This window comes from Orcinus orca, chromosome 1 (genome assembly GCF_937001465.1).
Source record: "Orcinus orca chromosome 1, mOrcOrc1.1, whole genome shotgun sequence".
Lineage (NCBI taxonomy): Eukaryota > Metazoa > Chordata > Mammalia > Artiodactyla > Delphinidae > Orcinus > Orcinus orca.
In genome coordinates, this window is record NC_064559.1 from 190,471,266 (window position 1) to 190,493,848 (window position 22,583).

The 22,583-nt window shown below is 42.8% G+C and overlaps 1 protein-coding gene across 2 annotated transcripts; it reads right to left on the bottom strand.

Moving 5' to 3' along the window:
- Positions 1-175: 175 nt before the first annotated feature.
- Positions 176-22,116, bottom strand: TRNAU1AP (tRNA selenocysteine 1 associated protein 1). Of its 2 annotated transcripts, XM_004266583.3 has the most exons (9): positions 21,957-22,116; positions 21,328-21,425; positions 16,506-16,605; positions 15,849-15,901; positions 13,654-13,785; positions 12,208-12,327; positions 8,039-8,201; positions 7,785-7,818; positions 176-463 (listed from the first exon to the last, which is right to left on the bottom strand). In XM_004266583.3, exons 1-9 carry the CDS (start codon positions 21,981-21,983, stop codon positions 327-329), a joined length of 864 nt encoding a protein of 287 aa, XP_004266631.1. In that variant the 5' UTR covers positions 21,984-22,116; the 3' UTR covers positions 176-326. The 2 variants fall into 2 exon arrangements, with proteins under 2 accessions (XP_004266631.1, XP_033278286.1); XM_033422395.2 differs by lacking the exon at positions 13,654-13,785.
- Positions 22,117-22,583: the final 467 nt, after the last annotated feature.

A 22,583-nucleotide genomic window follows, 5' to 3' on the forward strand; every position in this document is an offset into this window, starting at 1 on the left:
AAGTTGGTTTTAGTAACTTAACTTTGGTGGTTAATCCTTAATCTTCAGGAGTGTAGACAACCCTACCTGGATAAATGATTATTGTTCAAAGATAAAATGGAACCTCATTCATCCCTCTCCTAACAACTGGTCCCTTCATTTTCAAACTCAAATGGCTCAAATGAAGGCAGCAGTATCCCAGGAAGTATTCATAATTTCAGGAAACAGTTGATTACTAAAATCTTAGAAATTTCAAAAAAGGTAAAAGTTCTTGAAGTAATCTTTTTTTAAAAAAGGAGTCTCTTAGCTCCCTCACAAAGCCCACTCTGGCTTGTGCCTTGTCCTGGCTACATCACGGCGGGGATCTCTGAAGACACTGTGTCCAGGGGCTGCCAGTGGCAGTCCATCAGCGCGTCGTACAGCTCCTCGCTCTGCTCCATGAACTCCTTGTTGGCCTCAGTCACATCCAGCTGTGGCATGGGGTCTGGAAGAGAAGCAAGGATGGGTTCAGGGGGCGCAGAGGGGAGAAGCACTCAGCAGCCACAAGAGACTCAGTACCCTCCTTCCTCGCGTGGGCTGACAGCACTGCCTTGCAGGCTTTCTATGAGGATGAAAACAGGGTAATGCACGGTTCACGCTTGAACAGCATGAGTGTGAACCGCGTGGGTCCACTTGTATGCGGATTTTTTCAAGAGTAAATGCTACAGTACTACACTGTCCACAGTTGGTTGAATCTGAAGATGTGGAGTAACAGGATAGGGAGGGCTGACTATAGGTTACATGTGGATTTTTGACTTGTGAGGTTGGTAGGCGCCCCTAACTGTTGAGCTGATCAAGGGTCACCTGTACTCAGAATGTAACACATGTAATTAGAACTCAAATAATGGTGGCTGTTACTCCACATTTATTAAACACTACACATATCTCTAGCTGTCACATGCACCGGATTTTCTGGTGTGGTCCTGTTTTTCAGTTGGGGTTTGGAAAGTCTGATCAACAAAATAATCAAGAACAATGAATGTCTAATGAAAGAGCTATGGTCAAATACAGGAGCTGAAACACCAAGTCCTGTATTTTTAAACTCGTCTTTCTTGATTGCAATAGTGGTATCTGTTCACCAGAAATCATGACAAAATACATAATAGTTTTCTTTAAAACCCCTAACAAGTAAACTATCCTTAGGAGGGAACTGAAGATGAACCTCAGCTGCATCCAGCTTGGATGAGTCTCACAAATAAAATGCTGAGTATTGAATGAAAGAACCAAGACAGTACAGACAGTACAATGGCATTGAAGTTCAAAAACAAGCAAAACCAAACCCTGCTACTTAGGGATGCATATCTATGTGATAAAACTATAAAGAGTTTTGTCCCTACAAAACCCAATACAGTAAGTAGTTTTCCTTAGCGGGGTTGGGGGTTGTGACTGTGGGAATGTTGGCAATGTTTCCACTTGACCTGAATGAAGGTTTCATGGGCATTTCATCATTACATATCAAACTATACATGTTTTATCTACTTTTCCATGTACTTATATTTCACAATTCAGAAAGTTTAAAAGAATCCTCAGTTACTATGACTGATAACATTTTATATTTTCCTTTCAGTACTGTTGGTTTAAAATGCACACACCCAGGGCTTCCCTGGTGGCGCAGTGGTTGAGAGTCCACCTGCCGATGCAGGGGACATGGGTTCGTGCCCCAGTCCGGGAAGATCCCACATGGTGTGGAGTGGCTGGGCCCGTGAGCCATGGCCGCTGAGCCTGCACGTCCGGAGCCTGTGCTCCACAGCGGGAGAGGCCACAACAGTGAGAGGCCCGCGTACCGCAAAAAACAAAAACAAAAACAAAAATGCACACATCCAGGCCTTCCCTGGTGGTTAAGACTCCGTGCTTCCAAAGCAGAGGGCATGGGTTTGATCCCTGGTTGGGGAAGTTCCGCATGCCTAGGGTGTGGCCATAAACAAATTAATTTAAAAAATAAAATGTACACACCCATTCATTAAAACATTTTAAAATTAACTGGAGAAATTAGAGACCTTAATAAAGAAATCCCACGTACTCTTACTGGAAGACAAATACAGATGGTCCTCGATTTAATGATGGTTTAACTCACGATTTTTCAACTTTACGATGGTAAAAAAGTGACACACATTCAGTAGAAACTGAATTTTGATCTTTTCCCGGGCTAGCGATATGTAGTACAATATTCTTGTGACGCTGGGCAGCAGCAGTCACATGATCACGAGGGTAAACAAGTAATACACTGAAACTGTTGTTTTTCACTAGGATCACAGTATTCAATAAATTGAGAAAATCAACAGTTTATCATAAAATAGGGTTTGTGTTAGATGATTTTGCCCAACTGTAGGTTAATGTTAAGTGTTCTGAGCCTGTTTAAGCTAGGCTAAACTATGACGTTCGGTAGGTTAGGTGTATTAAATGCATTTTTGACTTAATGTTAAGTCGAGGAAGATCTGTATCGTTAAGATGGCAATACTCCCCAAAGTGATCTATAGATTCAATGCGATCCCTATCAAAATCGCAGCTGCCTTTTTTTGTTGTTGCAGAAATTGACAAGCTGATCATTAAATCTGTATGGAAATGCAAGGCACCCAAAATAGCCTAAACAATCTTCAAAGATAAAAGCTACTAGAAAAAAATAGAATTTTTACAACTCAACAAAAAGACAACCCAATTTAAAAATGGGCAAAAGACTTGAATAGACATTTCTCAAAAAAAGATATACACGTGGCCGATAAACATACGAAAGTATGCTCAATGTCATTAGCCGTCAGAGAAGTGCAACTCTAACCATAATGAGATACCACTTCAAAGCCACTAAGATAGCTAAAATGAAAAATAACGACTGTTGGTGAGGATGCAGGGAAACTGGAATTCTCTTACGCTACTGGGAATGGAAATGTTCTAAGCCCTTTTGGAAAAGTTTGTCCATTTCTCAAATGGTTAAAAAGAGTTTACTACATGATCCAGCAATGCACTCCTAGGTATATACCCAAGAGTACTGAAGACTTTTCTATATCCACACAAAAACTTATACACGCATGTTCATAGCAGCATTATTCATGATACCAAAAGTGGAAACAACCCAAATGTCCATCAACAAAATGGATATCCATACAATGGAATATTATTCAACCATAAAAAGAAATGAATGACATGCTACAACATAGATGAATCTTGAAAACACTAAGTGAAAGAAGCCATTCACAAAGGACCACACATCATACATGATTCCATTTATTTAAAATGTCCAGGATTGGTAAATCCAAAGTAGATGAGTGGTTGCCAGGGAAAGGATATTGGAGAGTGACTGCTAGGGGTTTCACAGGGTTTCTTCTGGAATTAGTGGTACTGGCTGCAAGACTTTGTGACTATTCTAAAAACTACTGAATTCTACACTTTAAAAGGGTGAATTTTATGTTATGTGAATTATATTCCCCAAAATAAAAAACACAAATCCCTAACTGGGATCTTCCTGTATATCCTATTTCAGGACTTTTTTCATTGAGAACATTTTCCTATGTCAATATTATTAGAGAAAGACATGATTTAATAAAACAAACAAAAAATCTTAAGAAAAACCTTACCGGACTTCCCTGTTGGCGCAGTGGTTAAGAATCCACCTGCCAATGCAGGGGGACACGGGTTCAAGCCCTGGTCCAGGAAGATCCCACATGCCGCGGAGCAACTAAGCCCGTGTGCCACAACTACTGAAGCCCGCGCACCTAGAGCCCGTGCTCCACAACGAGAAGCCACTGCAATGAGAAGCCCGCGCACCGCAATGAAGAGTAGCCCTCTCTCTGCAACTAGAGGAAGCCCGGGCGCAGCAACTAAGACCCAACGCAGCCAAAAATAAATAAATAATTTTATTAAAACAAACAAAAACCTTACTGTATTTGTTTAACAAATCCCCTATTATTAGATATTTACCTGTACTGATATCATTTTGGGATAAAATCTTTCAGGTAAAATTGATTCAATGGACATGAACATTATAAGAATTCTTTACAGAAACATAGTATATTTTAATTTGTATTTGATTACTAGTATTAGCAGTGTGATGGTTACATTTTATGTGTCAACTTGGTTAGGTTACTGGTGCCCAGTTTGGTGAAACACCAGTCTAGATGAAGATATTTTGTAGATGTCGTTAACATCAACAAATCAACTGACTTTAAGTAAAGATTACTCTCAATAACATGGGTGGGCCTTAGCCAATCAATTAAAGGCCTTAAGGCCTTAAACTCAAGGTTTCCCAAAGAAGGAATTCTACTTCTAGGCAGTAATACAGAAATTCTGCCTGAGTTTCCAGCTTGCTGGCCCACCTTACAGATTATAGATACGTATATCCTATTGGCTCTGTTTCTCTGGAGAACCTTGACTGACAAATAATGTATGTTTAAATTCTTTTTTCTTGTGGTTTATAGGCCATTTGTGCTTCTTTTCTATATTTTTTCCCCTTTTTTTATATATTTGTTTATTTTTGGCTGCATTGAGTCTTCATCGCTGCGAGCAGACTTTCTCTAGTTGAGGCGAGCGCACACTACTCATCGTTGCGGTGCGCGGGCTTCTCATTGCCGTGGCTTCTCTTGTTGCAGAGCACGTGCTCTAGGCACGCGGGCTCAGTAGTTGTGGCTCAAGGGCTTAGTTGCTCCGCAGCATGTGGGATCTTCCCGGACCAGGGCTCGAACCTGTGTCCCCTGCATTGGCAGGCGGATTCTTAACCACTCTGCCACCAGGGAAGTCCCTTCTCCTGTAAATTGTTTCCAGTTTTCTTGGCTACTCTTTTTTTTTTTTTTTTTGTGGGCCTCTCACTGCTGTGGCCTCTCCCGTTGCGGAGCACAGCCTCCGGACGCACAGGCTCAGCGGCCATGGCTCACGGGCCCAGCCACTCCACGGCATGTGGGATCCTCCCGGACTGGGGCATGAACCCGTGTCCCCCGCATCGGCAGGCAGACTCTCAACCACTGCGCCACCAGGGAAGCCCTCAGCTACTCTTAAGAATCAACCAGTGAGTGCTGAATCAACCAGTCAGTGGTGAATCTTTTCACATAAGTACTGTGTCCGTTTCTGCCACCAGAGGGATATTTCTTTCTCTTGTAATTTTAATCTAAATTATGAGTTGAGGCTTTGAGCACGTACAGCGTCTCCATATGGAAACTCTAGTCACTCCACTCAGTGCAGGTATCAGCATATGGGAACAGACTAGCAAAGGGATCCACCAAGGGCAGGCATTTGTTTTCTTGTTGTTTTTCATTTGTTTGTTTGTTTGGGGTTGTTTTGGCCGTGCCACATGGTGTGCAGGATCTTAGTTCCCCGACCAGGGACAGAACCCAGGCCACGGCAGTGAAAGCCCCGAGTCCTAACCACTGGACCACCGGAGAATCCCCAAGGGCAGGCATTTGGGTGTGTGGAACTCTATGGACACACGTACAATAAAGCGCCCTTCCTCACTCTAGAGACTGGGCCTGAAGGATGGCCTGTTGAGCCAAGGGATAGATGAAGAAGGATGACAGTCCCTGCGGTGTCCCATCACTGTGTGGCTATTAGGTTGAAATGGGAGGTGTTAGGGAATTCCCTGGCGGTCCAGTGGTTAGGACTCCACGCTTTCACTGCCAAAGGTGCGGGTTCAACACCTGGTGGGGGAAGTAAGATCCCGCAAGCCATGCGAGGTGGCCAAGAAAAAAAAAAGGGAGAAATTATAACTCTGTGGTAAAGAGCATGAAGTCTGGGGCAAGACTGCAGGGGTTCCAAGACAGTCCACCTCTTGCAACTATGCTGACCTTGAACAAGTAATTTAACTTCTCTACCTGTTTTCGCCTCTGTAAAATCAAGATAATTGTGGTACTTACCTCAAAGCCGTAGTGAAGGTAAAATGAGTTAATACATGTAAAGTGCTTAGAACAATGCCCTGCATATAGTACAACCTGTTAGCTATTATTAACTACCTAAGCTTCAGTTTTTCTTTTCTGTAGAATGGGGTTTATAACAGTGCCTACTCATCAAAGTGTTGACAGGCAGCAGTGCCTGGCACAAAATATGTTGGCTATTATTATACTATTAATGGACGAGAAAGAAATAGAAAAATTCTAAGGCGTTATACACAAATATTATTACAATCAGGGTAATTTCTTTAAAAAGGAGGCAATGCAATGCTTCCTGCAGGACACGGTGAGAGACTGAGGATAGAAAGACAGGGACCCCAGGTTCAACCTTGCTTCTAACTCACTGTGTGACCCTGAGAAGACAGCGAGGATCGCCAGCTCCCCATCCGCTAACTGGAGCTCAATGTCCTGCTCAGCCCATCCCTAGGGTCACTGCTGCCAGAATTAGATGACAGCACATAAGTGAAAGTGCTTTAAAATGCTATGAAGTATATATAATATTCCTATAGGTATAGTTTTTTAAAACATTTAAATTAATTATATGGCATTTCTCCCAATAGATATTAATATGATAATAGCTGCCCCTCCCACTAACAGATTTGCTTTATCCAATAGAAGATGTTTCTTCTGCTGGTCAACAGTTTAATCATTTGTATGAATCCCTCTAAATACATAATTGCGCTCTTGTTCCTCTTAGCAATTTCCCCATTAATATTTAAATAAGCTTACCTCCCAATTTGAAAATAAAAATTAAATTTGAAAAAAAAAATGCTACAAAGTAGACAAGTTTGTTTTTTGCCTGCAGATGTTTCCTTTAAAGGATATTTTGCTTACAGATCACACTTTCCCTATGACCTTCTCTTCCTTTTTTTTTTTTAAATAAATTTATTTATTTCATTTATTTATTATTTTTGGCTGTGTTGGGTCTTTGTTGCTGTGTGCAGGCCTTCTCTAGTTGTGGCGAGCGGGGGCTACTCTGCAGTGTGCGGGCTTCTCACTGCAGTGGCTTCTCTTGCTGTGGAGCACGGGCTCTAGGCACACAGGCTTCTGTAGTTGTGGCGTGCAGGCTTCAGTAGTTGTGGCTCACGGGCTCTAGAGCGCAGGCTCAGTAGTTGTGGCGCACGGGCTTAGTTACTCCGTGGCATGTGGGTATTCCTGGACTAGGGCTCGAACCCGTGTCCCCTGCATTGGCAGGTGGATTCTTAACCATTGCGCCACCAGGGAAGCCCCTGACCTTCTCTTAAAGAACAATTCTTAAAACAGACTTAGAAAAAGACTCAAAGTTTAAAATCTATCTGACATAAAGTTTTATTTACTTAGAAATCAATGTCTGATTTTATGACAACTGTTATTTTACTTCTTTAAACCTTAAACCTAACATCTGTTCAGAAACATGTTGAAAAAAATCTTGTTTTTTATAATTTTGCAAACCTTAGAGACTCCTTCAAGAAGTACTAATATCTCATTTGAAAAAAACATTTGTCTGAAGGTTAGCAATTCCTCTGGTTTTCCTTTCTTTTTCTTCTGTTAAATTCAGTAAAAATCATAATAAACTTTTAATTTAAAAAAGTAATAATGGCTATTACTATGTAGAAACATTAGGGGTGATTTTCAGTTTCTTCATAATACTTTACTGTATTTTTCAAACTTTCAATAACTATTACTTGAGTGAGAAAAACATGTAATTTAAAGATATATGGGAAAAAATTAAAACATGAAATGAAAAAAATGAATTTTACAAACTGAAACAAATATAAGGCAATGGTGTCTTTGCTACAGACCTATATCCTGTCAGGGCTCCCTCCCCTGTCAGTTGCTCCCAGGGTGCTTTGAGATCTGCACTACCCCCTCAGGTGACACTCACATTTTACGCACTGAGTGAAGGGACTCCTTTCTTACCTTCCAATGCATCATCTCCGACTTCTTCATATGTCTGCCAAGAGACCAGAGAGGTGGGTGAGAAGCATGGTGAAATCCTGGCCCATGACTAGGATGGTTTATTTTTAATAAGAGGAATTAAGCTGCTTCATCTTTCCTTCTGTTTTTTTCTGAAGCCCAAGCTCCCATCCTTACCCATCCCATCCTGGAGAATCACCCAGGTCTCTACAGGATGATGTAACCCAAGAGGGCCAGAGTGGCCAAATCACAGTTACCTGCATGGTGCTCTGGGTATAGCCATACTGGGGATAACTGTAGCTGTAGCTGCCTGTGTTCTGGTCATAGCCCCACTGGGCATAGTAGTTCTGGTACTGCTGGTAATACTGGTTGTAGCTGTAACTGTACATTTGACTATATTCCACTGGCTTCACACGGCTCCTTAAAAGAAGAAAGAAATAAACAAATAAGCAAACATTTCCATAACACTATATGATCAGGGACTGTTCTGAGTGTTTTACGCAGATTAACTCATTTAATCCCTACAATGGTGCTATGCAGTAAATATACCATTATTCCTATTTTACAGATGAGAAAACTGAGGTACAGAGAGGTTACATCATTTGTCCAAAGTCACACAGCGAATAATAGATTCAAACCCACGCAGTCTGGTCCCAGAGCCCAGCTTTAACGATAGGAACTTTCGGGAATTCCCTGGTGGTCGAGTGGTTGGGACTGCACACTTTCACTGCCAAGGGCCTGGGTTCGATCCCTGGTCGGGGAACTGGGATCCTGTGGGCTATGCAGCACGGCCAAAAACAAAAAAAAAAATGGGAGTTTTCAATGGTTAGGTTTGTCTCTCTTGTCAAACCTTGTTAGTACTGACTTTTCCCCTTCTCAAGATCTTAGAGGGCTGTTTTTCTGCCAGCCACAAAGGCTCAGGTGAACATAGCCTGGAGGATCTGGATTTATAATGATCCAAGAAGCATTTTAAATTACAAAATATCTTATCACCTTTTCCCTGCAAAAACATAAGAGAAGCGTTTTAGTAGCCTGGAACTGTAGTCAAAGCTACCATTTATGGAGTAGGTACTTGAGATTTGTGCCCATTATTTTTTTTTTAAAGATTTATTTATTTTTGGCTGCTTTGGGTCTTAGTTGCGGCACGCAGGTTCTTTGTTGAGGCATGCAGGATCTTCCGTTGCGGTGCGCGGGCTTCTCTCTAGTTGTGGTGTGGGGGTTTTCTCTTCTCTAGTTGTGGCGCACAGGTTCCAGGGCACGTGGGCTCTGCAGTTGTGGTGCGCGGGTTCCAGAGTGCGTGGACTCTGTAGTTTGGTGCACGCGGGCTCTAGTTGCTGCACGTGAGCTCAGTAGTTGTGGCGCACGGGCTTAGTTGCCTCGTGGCATGTGGTATCTTATTTCCCTGACCAGGGATCGAACCTGTGTCCCCTGCATTGTAAGGGGGATTCTTTACCATTGGACCACCAGAGAAGTCCCTATGCCCATTATTTTTCATATATAGTTTCCTATTTTAAGTCCTGCAAAGCTCTGTGATACAGCTATTATTTATTATTCCCATTTTACAGATGAGAACACTGAGCCTCTGAAAAGTTAAGTGATTTACCCAAGACTACACAGAGGAATGAAGCCAAATTTAACTCCAAGGCTCACACTCCTACCACCACACCACTACATACAGCTCCTGCCCTGACAGACTCAAGACCCCTTGCCTGTCCCCCACTTCCTGCATTCACCAATCAGGGCTGAGGCCTAGGGTCAGCAGAAAGCTTTCTTCTCTGATTGCATGGCTATCCCAGCCACTGCTAACCAAAGACAGAATGTCAAACCTGCAAAGGATCCACTGCTTTCAAAAACGTAAAAAACCACGTGTGATGAGCTCTTCCCAAGTTCCTTGTGAGTTTACTGTCTGCCTGGTGAGCAGGACTCAGCCAGAGCAGTTAGACAGACCATATCTGATTTCCTTAGCATCACCTCCTGACGGGGTGGCTTGATGAAGTTCGACGGCACAGATTCCCTCTCCCCGCCCACTGCCAGGCTGGAAACTGCTAACATTCGCCTCCATGCTAACCCCCCACCCCGGCCATGTGTCCAAGGAGTCCACCTCCCTCCTGACACGTTCAGGTCACTGGAGGTACAGTCTCTCTGGCCTGCGTCTGCACACTTCTCTTCTGTTTCTCCACACTCAGCTCTTACAGGCTAACTCTCGAAGGGAACTCTTATCACCTTCAATTCCCAGTGCTTGAGGGCCACTCCCCACAGGCAGGCATCAAATACTGACAATGTTCAGTGAAGAAATAGATGTAACAGAACATAAGCTCCCTGCAGAAGGGACTTTGTTTCTCTCGTTTATAGCTACAACTTCAAAGTCTAGGGTGGGGCTGCAGTTGTAGGGACTCATTATGGTTGACTGAATAAATGGTGACACAGCAGAAACAACCAAAATAGTGAACATCAGAGGAACTGCTAGACAGAATATACAATCAAAACAATATCTTGCAGCTATTAAAAATATTACAATGACGACGACTGTGCAACTCAATGGCAAAGTGTGTATAATGAGTAAACTGGGGAAGAAAAAGAGTGAGCACTGTTATGTAATTTAAAAATGAATAAAGAGGGACTTCCCTGGTGGTCCAGTGGTTAAGGATCCACCATCCAATGCTGGGGACACGGGTTTGATCCCTGGTCGGGGAACTAAGATCCCACATGCCACAGGCAACTAAGCCCTCGTGCTCTAGAGCCTGTGTGCTGCAACTACTGAGCCCGCATGCTCGGGAGCCCGAGGGCCACAACTAGAGTGAAGCCTGCGTGCCGCAATGAAGAGCCCATGAGCCGCAACTAAGATTCGATGAAGCCAAATGAATGAATGAATAAATAAATAAAATATTTTTTATTAATGAATAAAGAAATGAATCTACCACATGTAAATTGACCCAAATATATGTAGTGTGTGTGTTTTTACATCTACATCTATATTTATACATCACAGAAGCTTATGGAGAAGCCTGGAAAGGAACCGAGAAATTATAAGCAGTCATTTTAGAGTAATGAGAACATTCCTTTCTTTTAAATATTTTCTTTCATGCTTTTATATACACAATAGAGCTCAGGGACTTCCCTGGTGGTCCACTGGTTAAGAACTGGTCTTGCAATGCAGGGGAGGCCAGTTCAATCCCTGGTTGGGGCACTAGGATCCCACATGCCACACAGCAACTAAGCCCACGCACCACAACTACTGAGCCTGTGTGCCACAAATACAGAGCTCACACGCCGCAACTACTGAGCCTGCATTCCACAACTAGAGATCCTGTGTGCCGCAACAAAGACCTGATGCAGTCAATAAATAAATAAATAAATATTTTAAAAAATATGGCTCAAAACAAATAATATTTGAAGGAGGGGAATCACTCAAGCTGATCTTCCATGTATTTAAACATTGTTAAACCGCAAAGGGCCTCCAAATCTTTTGCTGCTTTAAAAAACATGGCCATTTGGAAGTTCTGCCCTAAGAGTGCAGCCACTTTTCTACTTTTAACACGGAGTTTCTCAGCCTTGGCAAAATTGACATTTGGATGGCGGGGGCAGATTGCTCTTTGTCACAGGGGCTGTCCTGTGCACTGTAGGATGTTTAGTAGCATCCCTGGCCTGTACTCATTAGATGCCAGCAGCACCTCTCCCCCAGTTGTGATAACCAAATTTGTCTTCAGGTGTTCCAATGACCCCTAGTTCAGAACCATTGCTTGAGCCAAAGGATGGAAGATTATATGCAGAGAAAAACTGTCTTACATCTGAGTAAAAAACCTGCTTGGAGTTGTAAGGAAAGAAGGGTTTTCTGCACAGAGTGACAGGTACAACAGTGATGCACATATTCTCTTGTGTTTGTATCATTAATTTTTTTGGCCGCACCACGCAGCTTGTGGGAATTCCCTATATCATGTTCCCTATATCATGAATTCTTAGCCACTCCCATAGCAAGGGACACTCATAAGAGGTCTGTAGGTTTCACTGATATAAAAAAGGCTAAAATTGGCTAAAAAGTGTAACTTTCTTCTTTCTGCTCAATTCTTATTAACTGTATGGATAAATTTTAACAGCAGCACTACTGGGCAAAGAGCAGGGACATTAAGTTTGCAGACCCAAACTGCTCTTCCAGCATTGCTACCAGCGACGTCTGAATGCATCTGCCTCCCCCAGTCATAGCTCTCTCCCCAGCTACGAGCTTCTGGAGGGGCAGGGTTATGCTAGCTCATCTCTAGCACCCAGCCTGGCAAATATCAGGCACTCATTATTTGTGGCCTGAACTGAATCTCCTGGCAGCCTCCCATTCAGCACGTGGACGCCCTGATTATCAACAACAGACGAGGCGTGTGTGGGTGGGGATCAGTCCAGAAGCCCTCCCTGGCCCCCACGCCAGCGCGGAACTCACGCTTTAGGGATCGCCACACTCAGACGCACTGGTTTAGACCCCAGTCCAACTGCTCCCTGGCACTCTGTCAGGGCTCGCTTCTGTTCCAGCTCATCTGTGAATTTCACAAAACCATAGCCCCTGCAGAAGAAAAACACACACTATTTGGATCACAAATGTGATGGAGGTAAAGCCTAAGAATGGAAAAGGGGCTGAGAAGGGAGAGAGTCCATCAAACCACATGGGCAGGGCTGAGAGCCCCATGAGCAGAGGGGTGCCACAGAGCCACGTGAGATTCAAGCACTGGAGGATCCCAAGATCTGCACAATTCCCACTTTCAGCTCATCAGTCTCTTCCATACCGTCCTGATAGGGTTTCTTCCCAAATAGTAGCTCACCTCCCAATCTACTTGAAAGTATTATTATTATCATTATGGTAGTAGCAGCAGTAGTAACAGTCATAGAAAGTCATTCAGCAAATATTTACCGAGTATGTTCGGTATTACACGAGGCACTGGGACCCAGCAGTCACAAGCAGGTGAGGTTCCTGCTCTCCTGAACGCATATTCCACTTGGGGGGTAAATGAATGATAACTAACATTTAATGACCATTTATTACTTCCCAGGTACTGTGCTGAGCATTTTCCCAGGATTATCTCATTAAACTGTCCAACAACTTGATGAAGGGAGTATCCACATCCTACTGAAGACAGAACCAAAGTTCAGAGAGGTTTAATAGCTTGCCCAAAGTCGTAGTAGAAGCAGGATTCAAATTCAAAGCCCAAGCTCATAACTAGTACTCAGATCAAGAAAGAACTTTTCCTGACAAATATTGTATGATCTCACTTATATGTGGAATCTAAAATATGATACAGATGAGCTTATTTACAAAACAGAAACAGACTCACAAACATAGAAAACAAACTTATGGTTACCAAAGGTGAAAGAGGGTAGGGGAGGGATAAATTGGAAGTTTGAGATTAGCAGATACAAACTACTATATATAAAATAGATAAACAAGGTCCTACTGTACAGCACAGGAAACTATATAAATATCCTATAATAAACCATAATGGAAAAGAATATGAAAAAGAATATATATACATATAAACCTTTCCTGAGGTCTTTCCACTTTTAAAGTAACAATAATAAATAAAAGAAGAAACACCTATAAAGCATTTCCTATTGATTCATTTATATTACATCATTCAATCCTTAAACCACCCCACGAGAGATGCAGAAACTATTATCAGTCCCGTTTCACAGATGAGGAAACAAGGTCAGAGGTTCAGTAACTTGTCTGCTGCATAATCCCTGGGCAGTACTGAGGCTGGGATTCATACCAGGCAGTTTAGCTCCAGAGCCTGTGCTCTTAACCACAATGCAACAGGGCCTCGTTACCACACCTCCATCTATGAGATAAATGCTGCAACCAACAGGGTAGGCATCAATAAAACGAAGGCCTTACTTAGACACTCCTGTCTGGTCCAAAACCACCTTGCCTCCCCGACAGGAAGGGTAGACTTTGACGAAGAATTCATACAGCATGCCATCATCCACATCTGGGGTCAGGTCCCCCACAAAGAGGGAGTACTCGGGGCTGAGAAGAGAGAACAAAATTCAGAGACAAAGACCAAAACTTTTGTTCTGATGAGCTCTTTTGGCCCATTCTAGGTAAATCTTTTCTGGGCCACCTTAGGCAAAAACACATCTGATGGGTCCTTGACCAGGTCCTAATCTGTTTCATTTGGCAGTCCCGGCAGAAGAGTTACGGAAGGAGTCCCCCGCCCCAAGTCGCTCACCCACTGTATAACGCCTGTCTGGCTTCAAGCATTACATGAGTGCAGACAGGGGCACACGTCAGAGGTGCTCAAAACATAAAACTAGAGATTCTGTATTCACCGCATATTTTCAATTCAAATGGTGAAAGGCAGAGGGAAAATGAGAACTGAACCTTCTCTCCTCAAGATGTGCTAACATGAAATGCCTCAACTTTTAGGACAGGCGTCAGCAAACTTTTTCTATGAAGGCCATATAGTAAATATTTCAGGCTCTTTGGGGACACCTCTGGTCTCTATTGCTCTTTCTTTGTCTGTTTTCACAATCCTTTAAAAATGTAAAGAGGGGACTTCCCTGGTGGTCCAGTTCTTAAGACTCCACGCTTCCACCACAGAGGGGCGTGGGTTCGATCCCTGTCAGGGAACTAAGATCCCGCATGCCACGTGGCGTGGCATGGCATGGTATGCATGCATACATACATACATAAGTAAATATGTAAAGGGAGTTCCCTGGCAGTCCAGTGGTTAGGACTCCACACTCTCACTGCCAAGGGCCCAGGTTCAATCCCTGGTTGGGGAACTAGGATCCCACAAGCCGCACGGCACAGCCAAAAAAAAAAAAAAAAGTAAAAACCATCTTTAGCTTGTAGGTGATGACAAAATTAGGCCATAGTTTGCCAACCCCTGTTCTAGAACAATTCTTTAAGAAAAAAAAAGCAAACATTATTATTTTATTTCAAGTTAAAGTCAGAATACACAAAAGGAAAAAGAAAACTAAAATTACCAATAACCCAACCACTCAAAGGTAATCACTAAGAACACTTTGATATATACTTTTGTCTTTTTTCTTTGGCTTCTTCTTTTGAATTTACAAAAATTGGATACAACTCGTTTTGTTTCTAGCATTTTTTTCACTTTTAGCATCTCACCAACGTCTTAACATATGAGTATTCTGCTATGGTACATTAACAGATACACAGCATTCCACATAATGAACATATTGTAATTTAAACCCCTTCCCTATTATTAGATTACTTGGGTTTTCCCCCAATTTTGCCCATTATATGTAACACTTCAATGAATACTTTCTTTTAAAATTTTTAATGGAGTATAGTTGATTTACAATGTTGTGCTAGTTTCTGGTGTACAGTGAAGTGCATCAGTTATACATATACATATATCCACTCTTTTTTTAGATTCTTTCCCTATATAGGCCATTACAGAGTATTGAGTAGAGTTCCCTGTGCTACACAGGAGGTTTTTATTAGTTATCTATTTATAAATAGTAGTGTGTATATGTCAATCCCAATCTCCCAATTTATCCCTCCCTCCCCTTATCCCCTAGGAATCATAAGTTAGTTTTCTAAGTCTATGGCTCTACTTCTGTTTTGTAAATAAGTTCATCTGTATCCTTTTTTGAGATTCCACTGTGATATCATATGATATCAATGAACACTTTCAAGGCTAACCTTTACACACATCAATGAATAAACTCTGAAAAGCAGAATTACAGGTTCAAAGGGTACAACTCTATCCGAAGCTTTTGATACATTGTTTTAAAGCTTTCAGACAGCAGTTTGGAATGCTCAATCAATTTATGTTGCTACAGCGGGTTGATTCTTACTGAATAAAATGTCAATACTGTGGGCAGTCATGGGACTAGGGGAGGGACCAAATATAGAGAAGACATGGGCCCTGACTGGAAGCAAACTGGAAGCATCCACCGATAGGGATGGGAGGGGATCGACCTTAGGAGGGAGGCAAAGTAGGGCCAAACTCAGCTCCCCATTCTCCTCTTTGGGAGTGACGAGCACAGTGACGCATCTTGTCTCTATCTAGACATTTCCTGGGACTTGAAGCTACCTTGTGGCTACTCTGTACTTACCTGTTGTCTGGCTGTTTCCCATAAGTGGCATAGTTCAGTTTAAAACGTTTTGCCTGGAAATTCAAAAACAAACAAACTAAAACAGAGAAAGGTGTTTTAAGAGTCAAACAATATTTGAAAAAAACTGAAATAAATTACCTTGGCCAAAATATCTCCCCCTCTCTAAGCCTCAGCTTTTTCTCCTGTATAAAAGGAGGGGGTTGCACGGATGACCGCTAAGAGCACTGCCAGCTCCATGGTTCTATGAGCCCAGGTGTGCCAGCGTGGTGCAGCTGTAAGCTAAGTAACTGTGGGAAGAGCAGAATGTAACTCTCTTGAAAAGTGTCCTCACTGCTGCCAGCCTGTTCTGCTTTCTCAAGCAAGAGGTCTAGAGTTTCAAGTCTTCCGTTATGGAGGCAGCAGTGCAGAGTGAAAAGGGAATGGATTTTAGAGGCAACCAATCTTCAGTTTGCATCCTGGCTCTGCTACTTACTACCTGTGTTGCCTTGGGTAAGTTATTCCGTTTCCCTGTGATTCAGTTTCCTGGTCTGTCAAAGATAACAACGCCTACTGTTTAGGGTTTTTACAGGATTAAATAAAATATACAGTTGGGATTCAATAAATGAGTTATCAATAACGATAAAAATGGTGACATCATCATTATCTCAGTGTCCTTACAGGTGTGGCTCCTGGAAGGGGTTTCCCGTTGATTTTATGCAAACACTTCTCAGCTGTGGCCAAATCTGCGAATTCTACAAAGCAGTAGCCAGCTGGGATCCTGGAAAGAAAACAGAAAAAGAGAATGGTTAAAGATGTGATACCCAGATGAGAGACTGAGTCTGGGCCTGAAGGGAGGAAAAAATCCTTTTCTAATCAGAGCCCATACTATTAATGTTTACTATGCAATCCAATCAAACCTTTAGATCTAATGTCCAGTTTATAGGAAATATCAGGAACAGAACAAGTAAAACACCACCACAAGGAAACAAACAAATCCAGAATGCAGGACCAGAATCCAGAATGTAGAACCTTATGTAAGGCAATCTTACGTCTTTAAAAAGTCAGTGCTCTGAGAAAAGAAGGAATTGGGCTTTTCTACATTAAAAAGAGACAAAAGAACTAAATGCAATACAGGATCTGATCTCTGACTGGATCCTAATTCATTAAAAAAAAAAACAAAAAAAAAGCTGTAAAAGGTATTCTGGGGACAATCATAAAAATTTAAATGTAGACTGGCCATTATGTGGTATTAGGGAATCATTAATTTTGTTAGTGTGATATGAGCATTGTTGGTATGTAACAGAATGTCCAGTTATTGGCAATGTATATTCAAATATTTAGCAGTGAAATGTCATAATGCCTGTAATTTACTTTCATATGGTTCAGCAAAAAAAAAATATCTACCTATCTAAATCTATCTTTATAGACAGGTAGGTAAGAAAAATATGGCAACATATTAACAATTTTTGAAATTAGGTGTCGAGGGACTTCCCTGCACAGTGGTTAAGAATCTGCCTCCCAGTGCAGGGGACATGGGTTCGAGCCCTGGTCCGGGAAGATCCCACATGCCACGGAGTGAGTAAGCCCATGCACCACAACTATGGAGCCCACATGCCACAGCTACTGAAGCCCGCACGCCTACAGCCCGTGCTCTGCAACAAGAGAAGCCACCACAATGAGAAGCCCGCACACCACAACGAAGAGTAGCCCCTGCTCGCCGCAACCAGAGAAAGCCCGCGGCAGCAAGGAAGACTCAAGGCAGCCAAAAATAAAGTATATAAATAAAGTTACAAAAAAAAAGAAAAAGAAATTTGGGGGTGGCTGTATGAGAGTTCATTGTACTCTTCTTTCTACTTAAACTTTTCATAATTTAAAAGGTTTTTTGGATCACCTACCACCGGCCAGGCTGATACAGAGTTGAAGAACATGGTTCCTATTTAGAAACTTGAAATCTATTTGGACAACGTAAATCTATGGACCTTACCTAATTGGGGGATGTCTGTGAGATTCCTAGTGTTCTATTTTTTAAAGCATCACTAAGAGACATATGTAGGAGGATGTGGCTAGATCCTCTGACATCCCTTCCTCCTAAGAGATTTATACTGAAAACAGTTAATTTTCCTCAACTGCCTCCTTAAAGCTATCACCAGTGAAATAAACCAGACTTCTCTGGAACTATGATACTCAGTTCAAATAACCTTCTGGACACCAAGCCAAAAGGTATGGGCAAGGGCAGTACCTGAGCCCAAGGATCTCAGAACACAGTCTATGAGCTCCATAATTGTTGACGCTTAGAGGAATGGTGGGCCAACTCTGTGCCTTCTGTCTTGTGTGTGCTAGAATCTTAAGGCTCACAGATATAAAGACCACCACCAGTAAGAGCTGAGCACTACTGAGCACTCACTGCGGTCCAAGCACTGTGCTAGCCACTTCACATGCACCATCTCCTCTAATCCTCACATAACTCTATGAGGGAATGAAACCATTGCTCCTATTTAGATGTGGAGACTGAGATTTAGGATTATACAATATGCCTTAAACCACACAGCTGGTATGTGCCAAAGGCTGGATTTGAATTCAGGATAGTCTGACTACATTCTTTTCAGAACACTTTATTTTGAAGAATTCCAAATATAAAAATTGAAAGAATTGCATAGCAAACACCATATATATATATATATATATATATACCCACCACCTACAATTAACATTTTATTATACTTACTTTATCACATAACTATCCATCCATCCATGCCCCTACCCATTTATCATCCTTATTTTCTGATACATTTCGAAGTAAGGTGCAGATATTGGTATACTTCCCTCAATTACTTTAACATGCTTATTATTAACTAGAGTTCAATGATTGTTTAGTTTTTTCCTTTTAAGGTTAAATTTACATGCAATGAAATGCACAAATTCTTCAAGATGCTGAGTTCTTTCCACCAGATTAATTTTGTGTATTTTAGAACTTTATGTAAATGCAGTAAGTCTTCTTTAATTTAGCATAATGTTTTTAAGATTTATTCATGTTGTCACTATATTAGTAGTCTGTCCCTTTTTATTGCTAAGTGGTATTTTATTGTATGAATATACCAGTATTTATCTATTTACCTATTCATGGATACTTGGACTGCAGTTTGGGGCCACTGTCCAATGTGCTACGCACATCCTTTTTCAAGTCCTTTTTCTGGTAGATGCATGTTTTCATTTCTCTTGGGTAAACACCTAGGACTAGGGACTTCCCCAGTGGGCCAGTGGTTAAGATTCCCCACTCCCAACGCAGGGGGCCCAGGTTCAATCCCTGGTCAGGGAAATGAAAGAAAGAAAAAAAAAAAGAGCCCACATGCCACGATGAAGATCTCACCCATGGCAACTAAGACCCAGCGCAGCCAAATAAATAAATAGATATTTTAAATAAATAAATAAATAAATATATAAAATATATATAAAATACCTAGGACTAGACTTGCTGTGCCATATGGTGGTAGGTGTATTTAAGAAACTGCCAGGGAATTCCCTGGTGGTCCAGTGGTTAGGACTCGATGTTTTCACTGCCAGGGCCCGGGTTCAATCCCCGGTTGGGGAACTAAGATCCCACAAGCCGTGCGGCATGGCCGAAAAAAAAAAAGAAAAAAGAAAACTGCCAGACACTTGTCCCCAGGGGTCATACCATTTTATAGTCCCACCAGTGATGAGAGACGTGGCTGCTCCACATATGACTGCATTCTTTTTTTTTCTTTGTTGAATTTTAAAAACTGCCATTGAGTATACAAAACATAAAATGTACCATTTTAACCATTTTTAAGTATACAGTTCTGTGGTATTAAGTACATTCACATTGTTTTGCAACCAATCACTATGTCCTTCCTTTTTTATTTAAGCTTTAATTTTATTTATTCTTGGCTGCATTGGGTCTCCGTTGTTGCACACCGGCTTTCTCTAGTTGCATCAAGCGGGGGCTTGTCTTGTTGAGGAACACGGGCTCTAGGCATGCAGGCTCAGTAGCTGTGGTGCACAAGCTTAGCTGCTCCGCGGCATGTGGGATCTTCCCAGACCAGGGATCCAACCCACGTCCCCTGCATTGGCAGGCGGATTCTTATCCACTGCGCCACCAGGGAAGTCCCCAATCACTATATTCTTAAGCACTATGCTCTGCTGCATATTATTTTTTCCTGGGTCTTATCTTTTTCCTGTATTTTCTCAGTTCCTGGTTTTTAATTTACGTTTATTTATTTTACAGTATTCTCATACGCCACTTCAAAGTCTTTGTCATATGACACAGAATGCACATGTAATGTGTCTGTAAATGCCACCATAAAAAATCAGCTAGAGTTTAGTAATCAATGGTATGAAAGGATAATTCCAATTCTTAATAAAGATTAAAATGTGAGAACCTATATCACTGTTTTAAAAAGAATAAAGTATTACAGAATGTATTTTCATGCCAGTAGCTGATTATCAGGGTTTTCTGTCTGCAGGGACAAGAAGAAAAACATTTAGGCCAGCATGCTCTACCAGTCAGAAAATCCGTCCCTGGGTACTGGGGTTCTGAATACACAAAGTACCTGTTCACCAAACAGCCAAAAACCTGGCCACATTTCATATCTCTCACCTGTATTTTTCAACTATTTGACATTTTAGCAAGCTGCTTTAGTACTTGGCACAGAGTAGATGCTCAATAAACACTGTCAAATTGATAAAGGAATCCTGTTATTTCTAACTAGAACCCTAAGAAAACCTAAGCTCCTAAGAGAGAAAGAAGAAACTGGAGGCAATAGAGCACTTCTATCTGAAAGTATTCTCTGCATTTCGTTTTGTATACTTATTTATTACCTCATTCCCCCATTAGCATGTAGTAAACTCCACGAGAGGAGGGACTACGTCTGGCTAGTTTCAGCCATGTATCCAGGGAATCTAGAACAGCAGCACATAGGTAGCATCTTATTCACATAAGAGTTAAGGGCACTCATGAGCTTTGAGAACAGAGCTGAGTTACAGTCCTGGCTTCTCATTTAAAAGCTGTGTAACTTTAAGACAGTTGTTAAGCTTCTCTAATAACAGTACTTAGCTCAGAGGTTTTTGTGATTTTAAAGTGCTTATTACCTAGCAGATCATAATCTGTTTATATTTACCAAGCATATACCATATGCCAGACATCGTTCTAAACGCTGAATGTGAATTAGTGGCACTTAATCCTCACCAGAACTCTATGAGGTAGGTGCTTTTATTATCTCCATTTTTATAGGCAAGGTGAAGAGGAAGAGGTTAAATAACTTGATCAAGGTCACACAGCAGACAGAGCTTTCAAAACCAGTCTGGCTCGAGTCAGCAATACGCTATACGTCCTCTTAACAAGCCCCCAAATGCTTATATCATTACAATAACATTATTAGGGGTGAGAAGCCCCGACTCTTGCGATGTTTACCTTCTCCTGAATGACACTTGCAGCGCGATCTACTGAGGAGACCTGAGGCTGAGACGGAAGGAGAGAACATACCCAGTGAGGCGGTTTCGGATAATTTTGACGCTCATCACGGTCTCCCCCATGGTGGCAAAGGCTCTGGAGATGAAGTTCTCATCCATGTAGGGTTCCAGCTGCGTAAACACAAGAGCAGAGCGGCTCAGGCCAGCATCCAGGCTCCTCATTCCCGCATCCGGAGCCCCTCCCCCTCTGCCCGGGGTTTGCTGCACGCTGCGGGCAGGAGTGGAGTGGGGTGAAGAGGCTTCCGTCTGCGGTGTGATCTGAAGCCTGCGTTCCCAGTCCCCTGCCTTCCTTCCCTTCAAATTTACTCCTTTGAGGAAGTCTCCCCTTTGGATTTAGGAACCCCATCCCTCCAGTCCTACAACCACGGGCGCTCTTCAATCCTTGGGATTCCTCTCATTCTATCCGCCCAAAGACCCTCCCTCTTTCCCTGGCGTGAACCCAGGCGGGGCCCCAGGGCCCCTCCCACTCCGAATCAGCCCCTTCACCTAGATGCTGGGACCCGCTTTGGAGTCACCTAAGAGAACTCCCCCGCCCATTCACTTCCACCCTTTTGGGATCCGAGGACCCTCCTCCTCAGTCTCTTTCTCCCTCGTGACACTAAGATTCCTGCTCCGCAGACCCGGGCGGCCGCCCTCACTCACGTCGCCCATCCACAGGCTTGCCGCCATGCCCGAGGCCCCGCCAGGACTTCGCCGGCCACAGAGGCTAGCGCGGACGCCGGGCCGCCGAGCCGGAACCTCCACAGAGCATGCGCCTCCGACGCCTTCTGCGCACGCTCTGCAACTCGGCGCCCAGGGCCGCGCCCACGTGCCGCTCGGGGTCTTGCGGGATCCCTGTGAGCGGGTCTCAAGACTGGAGCCTGCAGGATGGGGCGGGGCAGACACTGCCCGGCGTTGGATGGTGAGTGGCGCGGGTGAGGGGCTTTCTCGGGTTTCTTTCTGATTTTATTTAAACACACACGTACATATAAAATTACAGAAGTTTACGCTCGTTGTAAAAAATTGCAAGTATAAGCACATTTTTTTTTAACAAGTGAAAGATCCCCTTTGGGAACCTGGACGATTCAGTCCCACTAACTCTGTGTGACGTCAGGCAAATTACCGACTGGCCCGCCCCAGCCACCCCTTCACCCCGCATTTCCCAGTTTGCGAGACATTTCTGTTGACGCTGCAATGGGATTCTTTCACCATTCCCGTGTATAGCCCCGGGGTGCGGGGAGGGTAGAGTTAAAGTGAGTGTAAATTGGGGTAACCCTGTTTTCTCAACCA

Coding starts and splice junctions, on each gene's coding strand:
- TRNAU1AP (XM_004266583.3), bottom strand. CDS start 21,983: ATGGCGGCAAGCCTGTGGATGGGCGAC. Junction 21,426..21,956: donor CAAGCCTGTGGATGGGCGAC/GTGAGTGAGGGC, acceptor GTGTTTACGCAG/CTGGAACCCTACATGGATGA. Junction 13,786..15,848: donor GGGAAACAGCCAGACAACAG/GTAAGTACAGAG, acceptor CTCTCTTCTCAG/CCCCGAGTACTCCCTCTTTG.